This window comes from Eptatretus burgeri, chromosome 12 (assembly GCF_056783735.1).
Source record: "Eptatretus burgeri isolate ZD-2024b chromosome 12, Ebu_testis_v1, whole genome shotgun sequence".
Taxonomy (NCBI): domain Eukaryota; kingdom Metazoa; phylum Chordata; class Myxini; order Myxiniformes; family Myxinidae; genus Eptatretus; species Eptatretus burgeri.
The window spans coordinates 38,162,356-38,173,380 of record NC_140972.1 but is presented as its reverse complement, the minus strand read 5'-3'; the positions used below and the strand labels follow the sequence as shown (position 1 = coordinate 38,173,380).

Genomic DNA, 11,025 nt, shown 5'->3' with positions numbered 1-11,025 from the left:
CCTGCATGTCCAGTTCTGGTGATGAGACCAGATGGCATCAGTGCCCATATTCTGAAAATCCTGCTCTGCTGCTCTTGTTTCTCTCCTCTGTCTTCTCTCTTCAATCTGTCCTTCACTTTTGGTCACCTTCTGTCTGCTTGGAATATAGCTATCAGCACTTCCATTTGCAAGAGGGGTGCTCTTGGCCAAGCCATTTAGGTGCCTTCCAATTATAAGTAAAGCAATTGAATCCATAATTGATGCAGATATTAACTTGTCCTCTTTCCAAACAGCCTGATCTCTCACAATCAGTTGGGTTTCTGTCTCAGTCACTCAACTTTGAAGTGCTTCTGCTTCTCCCCTAACAATGATCAAAGGCCCTAAATATCAAACAACAGATAATAACAGTCTCCCTGGTCATACATCTGAAAAACAGATCAAGTCTCCCGACTCTGCTTGCAAATCTCGCGATGCATGGAATACAAGGTTGCCTTCATACCTGGCTTTCTGACTTCATCCAATAACGTGGTCAACACATCGCTATCAACAGCATACTTTCTTCTCCTCTCCCAGTGGAGACTGGAGTGCCTCATGACAGTGTCTTCGGTCACAACTTGCTCCTCCAAAAGTAAATGTTCTCTCCAATAGTCTGCAAACCCTCTCTTCTTCTTTGAAGATGACTCATTTATTAAATCAGCATGTAATCAATTCCAGATCAGCAGAATAATATAACTGCTGTCTGCCTGTCAGCTGGATAACATGCCTTTCTACCTTTGCATATTGCACAGTATCACCATGTCATTCCAGAAGGGTCATCAAAGGCCTCCACATATCCATCAGCTACTGGAAGAGGTTCAATCTCCTGAGTGTCAAAGCTTATTTATTAGCCACAACCTTTTTTGGGCTGACTATATGTCAAAGATAGCTTTCAAAGCTAGCCACAGACTTGGTCAGCATCCTGCATCATTCAAAGCCATTGCTTGAAAAACCCAAACTGCTCTCAGCCTATAAGACCTTTGCCAATTGCTCAAAGGAGCACTGCTCTCCTCTCTCAGTGGTGTTCCAACACCATGTTGGTCTCTCCTGGATTCTGTGCAATCTGAAGATCTCAACATTGCTGGTATCTCATTTTATGAGGCAGGTGCACAAGGCCTGTTCCTCTCAAATCACAGACAAGTTGGTGACTGCTTTTTCCCCATCTCTACTGTCGTCTTGCTCCCTCTGTTCTCTCAGAATCAGCCCTCCAACCATCCCCAGTATCTATTGAGTACATGTTTTCTTCCAGTTGCCCTCCTATTTATTAAACTCTCAAAATATAGGATTACTGTACACCAACACTTTTTTGTTCCTCTTTTCTCCTGTTTGTGGAAGTGTGTTCTATAGGCATTTACTATTCCCTCCAGGCTTTCAAAGTGGTGGTGAACCACCACCTCACCTGGTAATCTCCATCTCTACCCATGATTTGTTTTATTCCAATTAACACAACCAACCTGACCATCTTCTTACATGTTACTGTGTTTCCTCCCCTCCTTTCTCTCGTTCTGTTTGTTCATTCCCTTGCTTATTGTGACCACCTGTTGCCAAACTGCCCCACTGTCAGTATGTTGCCTTTTTACCTCTGCTACCGAAAGTGGAAGGAGGTTATGTTTTCACCCCTGTTTGTCTGTTTGTCTGCAGGATATCTCAAAAAGTTATGGATGGATTCGGATGATTTTTGGTGGGCAGGTTGGGTATGTGACAAGGACGAACTGATTTGATTTAGATTTTGATGAAGATCCAGATACTATTGGTTCACGAGTCAGTAAGTAACCACTATATTCGTTATCGGTGTGTATCTGTCCCGAGCATAGCTCCGTGGGTTTTGATCCGATCTTGATAAAATTTGGGTGTGAGGTTTGTATCATGATCTAGTTGTGTTTTCCGGAGAATGGGCTTGCTGCACCCATTATGGGTGGAGCCACACCCAAAAAAACATGTGTTTTTAGGGGGTAGCCGGTTTCAAGTTACATCTTCTCCGAGGGAGTTTGGCGAATCTGGCAGGGTTTCGGTATTTGGTTAGCCCAATGGCACCTGCATAGCCCCACAGAGCTTGATTTTTCATTTTCATCCCAAGGTCAAGGTCACAAACTTAGAAAATGTCAAAAAAGCAATAAACCAATGTCACCCGCAGGGTGACCCGTATCTTGCCAAAAGGTGACCACGTGTGACTTCTTTAAGGTCACACTGAGGTGAACAGAGCTGCAATCCAGCAGGAGCGACTCCTTGAGGAATATCTGCCTACGAGAGATTCCGATGAGAATCGTTCTACAGAGTAACCATGAAAAATATGTGTTTGCCTCATAACGTCACCAAATGACGTCATAATGTCTCAAGCTTGACATCTCCAGAAAGCACTCATCGAGGTGTTCAATTTGAGGTACTACACGATATGGTTCCTAAAACTTGAAAATTTCACCTTGGGGTCAAATATGTTTGACCTTAGGTGCAAACCATGAAGGTCAAGGCCAATCGCCACCAAAAATTAATCAGCTGAGCGCCAGACCATGAACTATATTCCCATGAAGTTTGAAGACGATCCAATCAAAATTACTCAAAAAATAAGGGTTTCGTCGACTCCCCTGATTTGCGACAAAGTGACCTTGACCTTCAAAATTTTATGCGCTGAAAGGGACCTCTATAGGCCTCTGATATGCGAAGTTACAAAAATTTCCAATGATAACTGTGCTCTGCAGAATTTTTTATACGTGATTGCAGTCAAACAAAAAAACAAAAAAAAAACATACAAGCTGACTAACATATCTTGCAAAAACTTTGTTTTGGCAAGATAATAAATTGGGCATCGAGCTCCTTGGGTTTTCAACCATTTCGAATGAAAGTTGGTATGCAAGTAGTGCTCTTCGAGTACTACAATTTTCATCATTTATGTTTTTCCCGATTCTCACCAGTTTGCCCGTGGCGTCCCCTCGAAGGTCAAAAAATAAAAAGGCGAACCGTGTACAATGTACATTGCTCATGAACCATCGCTGTCTCCAGACTTGTAATTTTTTAAAGTGATTCTTCACCATTGATTGGGCCGAAAACGATATGTAGCCTGATATCTCAAAAAGTTTTTGAAGTGATTCTTCACCATTGATTGGGCTGAAAACGATATGTAGCATGATATCTCAAAAAGTTGTCGATGGATTCAGATGAAACTTGGTGGATACTTTGGATGTTTGAGGAGGAAGAAATGGTTCATTTTTAGTGAAGATCCGAATCCGGATCTGGAGATGAGAATTTTTTTTTTTTCAGTGATTCTTCACCATTGAGAGATAGTGCCAAAAACGATATATAGTATGATATCTCAAAACATTGCAGACAGATTTGGACAAAACTTGGTGTACAGATTGTGTGTGTGACAAGGACGAATTAATTCGATTTTGGTGAAGATCCGAATCCAGATCCAGATACGAGAATTATTAAATTTTTTAAGTTATTCTTCACCATTGAGAAATTGGGCCAAAAATGATATATAGCATGATATTTCAAAAATTTATTGGACCCAAAATGTTCGAGTGGATCAGGCATTGCGTGAGAGAGGTATGCGCTCTACCGAATGCCCTTCCAGTTATCTATGTCACCTCACCCTATGTCCCCTTACTCTTCCATGAACCTAGATTTTGAACATTAAAAAATTAAAGCCAGAATGTAGACTTGGGTCTTGCTTGTACACATACATCATGGTTAGTACATGGCGCAGCAGACTACAGAGAGAAAATAAAACATAAACTATGGATGAAACACGAGAAAATATGATCACTCAGCAGGAACATTTTAGAAACTTTATTTTTGCTGCAGGATCATCTACATGACATTCAACCAGAAAACTAGGGAAAATGCAGACAAAGGACAGTGAAAATACAAGTAAAGAATGCAATTATACATCGAGATGTTCCAGATTCGCTCTCCTTCTTCTGAGTTTCTCATTGCATTCTGTGCACCACTCGGAAAAATGACCGACTGCAAGTGAAGCAGCATTAATAATGGTGGATCTGTTTAACACTGGACTTTAATTAATAAATTTAAATTAAATGGTATGTACATTTATTCATATAAAATTTGTAAATATGTAAGCATGAACTACGTATTGTCAATTTTGAAAAATAACGTAATGTTGGATTAACTTCTGGGTAAGTGACTGCAAGAAGAGTTTATTTTCACTTTAGTCCCGGAGGAAACGTAATAATTAATGCACTGTGCAAATGATATTTTAACTCGTGATAAGCATAATTAATACCGAAAAATGTGTTCTTTGTGAATTCTCCAACTTGCAGGTGAAACAAAATTGCAAATTATGATTTGTGTGCTAAAAATGCTTTCCTGAAAAACAAAATAACTTATTGGTGCATGAAATGACATTTAAAACCACAAGGACCAGGCTCACAACAATGCTCAACTACACCAGTTTTGCAGAGGAAAAAAAAGTCGTGAATAAAATAGAAGAAACAATAAGCAGTGGGGTCTAGTGCTTTCACTTTTCATAGAAACAGGAAATAATGAAAATTCCATGATTAGAAACCTCAATCTGCATCCCATGAACGACCTTGATCCTTCAGAGATAAAATATTTAATTCACCCACATTTCAGTGCAACGACAACAATCTGCCTTTCCGTAGATGTAACTGGAACCCATTAATGAATGTTAATCAATTTGACGATGAGCATGAGTTTTTTCATCTTTTTTTTTCATTTTTTTTTTTCATTTCAATGAATTTTCATTCCAGTCATGTATCCTCTCAAACATTGTTTGGCAAAATTTATTTTCTTCTCCAGAAAAGGAAAATATAATGAAGGCCTAAAAGTAAACAGTTGCTTTATGATGTGAGTGATGTTTTTATGCAGGCCTGAAACGATTTATTGCATGAATAGATTGTACTTTTTGCTGCCAGACTAAAATAAAAATAAAAATTCCACTGTCAAACTGAAAACATCAACAATTTAAAATTAAAATGATGTTTCCATATAAGCAGTGTATTCCATGCACAAAGCTGAAAATGTGCATACGATCTTTCTCAACTACCTGCAGATTATAGGTGTTGCACTATAATCATATATATATATATATATATATATATATATATATATATATATATATATATATATATATATATATATATATATATATATATATATATATATATACTATAGTTAATAAAAAGATGTTTTCAAACAACACAACAGTGTGCACCAAATTGATTTTTCTCCCCTATTGCCCATAAATTAAATAACACTTTACAAAGTGAAGATAACTAGGCATTTCAGCAGTTCCGATTTAAACCTAAAGCGGATGGCGTGACATTTACATTCAGCACATTCTGTCCCTTAACTCGATCAAATTATAGTTCGGAGGTCAAATAACCATGAAGATTTTGCAAAGAAGTCTTAGTGTTGGAGGAACTGAAACAAAATAAATTTAAATGACAAATGTACAGATAAGTATTAATGTGTTAGCAAAACAGGTTCTTCAAAATGAATATGGCGAATATGTTCAAAGACAAAGTGAATATGGCGAATATGTTCGAAGTAAATCTGATAAAAACCATAATGGCATTTCATGATTCATCTTTGCATTTCAATGTAACACGCATTTATTCTTACCAAAGCACCAAAACCATCTTTTCATTTATTTGTTTTTCTCCTTCTCACATGACACATAAGCACAAGTTTTGCATTGCAAGTTGTGAAGCATGTACATTTAAAAAGCTTTGCTCGTATGTGTGCAAATATACACCAGGTAACAAAGAAAATAATCAAAACAAACAAAAAAAGCAAAACTCAGTAAAACACATTTGCTTAAAGGCAAGCAGTTTCACAAAACGTTACTGAAGCTTGGTTGACATTGTCACTTGAGCTCACACCAAATCAGACAACGTTCAGATAAAAGAACCCACTTTTTTAAGACTGGTTGAAGCATACACGTTTATTAGCTCACTACTTTTGGAGCTTTTCTACAGGCAGAGTGTTGCGGCACAATGTGGAGGCATCCAGCAGAGAAAGAAAATGGTTGGAGCATTGTGAATTTTGAAGCTACAAAGGACATGCGTTTCTCTTGCTTTTACTTTGAAACCGACGTCATTTTATCAGGTAAAATGAAATAAAAAGAAAAAAATGGCACCGTGAATCTCAAAAGTCCGTGGTAAGCGCTTCAAAGGGTCCACATCAGTTGGTGTCCCACGATGTTAAATGTGGGGGTTAATCCAAAAGGAGAAAAAAAACCCCAAAAACAATTGCAATACCGCATTGTAACGTTTGGGCAAACAAAGTACGAGTAATTCTGCGGGAATAATTTGAAACTGCGCCAAATGTCTTCTCTTTGTACATACTCAAATTATCATGAGAGCTTTCAGACACTTGTAGTTATGAGTATGTGTGTTTTAAATATATTTTAAACTCTATACTAATGTAGAAGTTAACCTCAGACTCCCTAACTATAATCTGTCGAACAAACCAGGTCACTTCCTGTTCCTTTATTTCCTTTTGTTTTACACTAACTTATAATGTTCTACCATTTCATTCATGCAACATTCATTGAACCAGTTAAAGCTCTTTTGTACTAACTTTATGCTACTTGCCTCCTATCTGGTTGCCGTTATCTTCACTTAGTGGGATGTTTTGTTTATTTATTTATTTTTCACATTGGTTTGTATCTGGCTTTTCCCTCTACTTTTCCTTCATTTACTCAGGGATGACGTTGCTAAAAATGCTTCTCTCCTGAAGAGAGGTCAATATTTCTTCCGAAACTAAAACAGACGAGCCCTTTTCTTCAGGTCATTCCTCTTCCAAAGTGCCAATCGATCAAACTCCTGTATACTCATTCCGAAGACTTGGTAAAACTCCTCCGGGGATAGATGCCGCTGAAAGTTGCATTGTAAGAAAAACAAGGAAGCCAGTTAGTTACATATTGCATCAAATTGATTACTATTTAAAAAAAAAATCTTACGTCATCAATCAAACAGTTTCTATAAATAATAGAATATATGCAATACTTGCAATAAATGAAGTATTTTAGAATAATAATATAGTAATTTGCAGAAATTCAGAATAATGATTACTTACAGGATCGAGGATTACAGACTAATGATGCAAGTGATTTGTATGAACAAATACAAGACAAGAAAATTCTCATGGTACATTAGAAAATTAGGTTGTGAATTCAGAACTGCTTACCAACTCTGAGTGATTTATACCTTTTGTTTTTCAGTCTGTGGGTTAAGATACAGTATCTACCTGTATTTGCAAGTGAAACGTAATTAAGGTAGCTTGCATCTCATTGTAACTGAGTGCTCTTGTACACCATACTTTGTCTATCTATGATATCAATGACAGTGGTTTTTGTCCATGGCAACAATTCATACAAGTATGGGAGCTTATTTCAGCGATAATAAAATTTGTTAGGGTTAGTCGGTGTCAAAATTGGTTAGTCTGTGTTAGTTGGTGACACACACTGAGGAACCATCCTTTCGCCTACTCGACGGCATACAAAAACCCTGCGTGATGAACCGAAGATTTCAAATTTTTGATTCATCGGTCCATAAGACGTTCTTCCAGCTTTCAGTAGTCCACTGACAGTGCTTCATGGCCCAGGCAGGCATCTTTTTCTTATTTTGCCATCTTAACAATGGCATTCTTACTGCCACTCGACCTGTCAAACCTCCAGCTCGAAGTCTTCTCTTCACAGTTGAAACTGAGACTTACTTACTTCGACCAGTGTTGAGCTGTGCTTGAAGCTGCTGTCCTGTGAGCCGCCTATCACGCAAGCTGTTAACTCCCAGAAACTTATCTTCGATTGTGTTGTGGCTTTGGGTCTGTCAGACATCTTCCTCGCAGAGTTTCCAAGTGCCTTTTGATGGTGTAGGAAACTGTACTCACTGACACCTTGGCTTACTTTGCAATTTCTCCAAAGGAAAGACCTACACTTTTCAGGGTTATTATGGTCTGTCTGTCTTCCTTTGTTAATTGTCTTTTTCTCACCATTATGATAGTAATATACTACTTCCTGCAGTGCAATATTGTCCAAATAATGCTTCAGAGGGTGAAGCAACACAGTCTGTTCCAACACTGCTTTTAAACAGAAGGTTTGTAACTAAGTAACAAAAGTTGGGACACCTGCACGAATTGTTTGCATCATTTTTCAGGCTTAATTTACTTCCATTGCTGCAGAACAGCTGCAGTTGCTAACCCATTACTTGTAAACGGAAAAGGGCCTTTTTTAAGAACTCTGAAGTCTACATTACTTTTCAGTTTTTGGGAAACTAAACGTTTTTTTTTTCTACCCTCTGGCAGTTTACCGCTTAGCTTTGTACCATTTCTGGTTGTTCACTGGACTTGAACTGCTGAAATTTCAGTAAAAACTGGGAAAATGGGGGTGTTCTAAAACTTTTGAACGGAAGTATATATATATATATATATATATATATATATATATATATATATATATATTTATATATATATATATATATAAATATATATACATATATATATATATATATACACATATATATACACATATATATATATATACACATATATATATATATATATATATATATATATATATATATATATATATATATATATATATATATATATATATATATATCCCTGTGTCGTAAGAGGTGACCAGGGTTGCGTCAGGAAGGGCATCCGGCGTAAAACATGTGCCAAATCACTATGTGGATCATACGGATGATCCACTGTGGCGACCCCGAACGGGAGCAGCCAAAAGAAGAAGAAGATATACATATATATATATATATATATATATATATATATATATATATATATATATATATATATACATATACATATATACATATACATATATATACATATATATACATATATACATATACATATATATACATATATATATATACATATATATACATATACATATATATACATATACATATATACATATACATATATATATATATATATATATACATTTACATATATACATATACATATATATAAATATACATATACATATATATACATATACATATACATATATATATATATACATATACATACATATACATATATATATATATATACATATATATACATATACATATATATATATATACATATATATATATATATATACATATACATATATATATATATATATATATATATATATATATATATATATATATATATATATAGATATATGTTGTTACGAATTTGGAATTTGATTGCACACAACATACAGGTTCCTTTAATCAGCTATGTCGATAAGTGCTTGTTCCCAAGAGAGCTCACCTTCCATTGTTTAAATGTTCAGAAATCGATTAGATGTGCTGCGGATCGATTTAATAGTTAGGGAACGAACAATGGAGACATCCCTCCCCCTCTTCTGCGAAGAGGAAGAACCCTGCCGTCCAGTGACTCATGATGTCAACAACTCCCTCCCACCCGTGGTTGAGCGGGGGTGGATGGATCACGAGGGCATTAGTCATGCCGGGCGTGGAGGAGGGGGGCGGCGGAGAAGGATAAGAGGAGATCTTTTTCTTTTGTTCAGCGGCAGAGTTGGAGAAGGGGGTTGAGAGTAGCCGTTCAGCAGACCGTCGGGTCCTGCTTGGCTTGCATTAGGGTTGAGGCCTTCGGAAGCTTTTTGCTTCGGCTGGCTCAGTGAGCTTCGGTGAGGCCTGGCTCGGGAGAGCTTTTTGCTTCGAGCCACTTTGCTTGGAAGGAAGTTAAGCCGGTCGCTCGGCTCAAGCTGCGAGTGGTGGCTTCTTCTTCTTCTTGGTTCGTGGAGCTCTTTGTTCTCCATTTTGGTTCCCGGCTTGGTGCGACTCATCGACCTCTTCGTGGAGGTGGTTCCTCGGGGAAGCGACGCATCGACGGGAAGGTTCGGCGCCTCGTCTCACCAGCACGTATTGAGAAGCGTGGGAGTTGGTTCCTCGGGGAAGCGACGCATCGACGGGAAGGATCGCGGTTCGGCGATTGGATCCAGCTCGCTCTCGCTGGAGCCCGGGTCCGAACATCTTGAAGACCACACAAGGTGGAGAAGTTCGAGATAGGCTCTGGGTTTCAGCTCACCTGTCCTCCGAGCCGGAGCTCGTTATTAAAGGCCTCTGCCACCATTTCTTGGGTGTGTGTGTGTGTGCGTGGGCCCGTCTAATAAGTAGGAACTGCTGTTTAGTGCAAGTGACTGTACATAAAAAGTAGACGGTTGTAGTTCTTTTGTCGTGCTTTTGTTGCTTGTATAATTGCATATGTGTTTTGCCTTGTATAATTGCATATGTGCTTTATTATAATAAATGTCCTTGTGTGAATGTAAACCTGTTCGTTGCGTCCATTCCCTCATTGAACTGCCCCATATTGAACTCGGAATATAGTTGGTTTTTCAATAGCCAAAAAATAGAATCGGGTCCGGCGAGGTCTGGCAACAATACCCGCTCGGTTATCCCAGAATGGAATGGACCGCTTAAGCAGTTCGTGTTCAAGCAGGCCTTCGCCGAGGTATGGTCCCTCGGTAGGTTACCTGAGCAGGTACTTAGGTATATCGATATTCGGCGAGTGACCCTATTTCGTGCGGGTAGAATACGGACTGGGCCGTGGTGGGATTAAAAACCCACCCGTGACTGGTTTTCGGCGTTGTTCCAGAAAGTCACGACTGGATTGTCCGTTCGGTGGGCGAAGCGACCGCTATTGGTTAGACACAGTCATTCGCACGCCGACAGGTGGGAAATCTACAACAATATATATGTATGTGTATATATGTATATATATATATATATATATATATATATATATATATATATATATATATATATATATATCTCTTCTTCTTCTTATTTCGGCTGCTCCTGTTCGGGGTCGCCACAGCGGATCATCCATATGATCCCCATAGGGATTTGGCACATGTTTTACGCCGGATGCCCTTTCTGACGCAACCCTGGTCGCCTCTTACGACACAGGGATATGGTACACCTATTTTAACCGGGGTATACACCGGCCCAGTATACTGGTACTCATTTCGCCGACCTCAGAAGG

At 38.2% G+C, this 11,025-nt stretch overlaps 1 protein-coding gene across 1 annotated transcript in view; it reads right to left on the bottom strand.

Annotated features, from left to right (window-relative positions):
* Nucleotides 1–3,786: 3,786 nt before the first annotated feature.
* Nucleotides 3,787–11,025, bottom strand: part of LOC147015434 (actin-binding LIM protein 1-like) — a 283,326-nt gene continuing 276,087 nt past the window's right edge. The window contains exon 23 of the mRNA XM_085850185.1: nucleotides 3,787–6,872. Coding sequence (XP_085706311.1) covers nucleotides 6,759–6,872 — 114 coding nt within the window. The 3' untranslated portion in view covers nucleotides 3,787–6,758. The remainder of the gene's footprint in view (nucleotides 6,873–11,025) is intronic.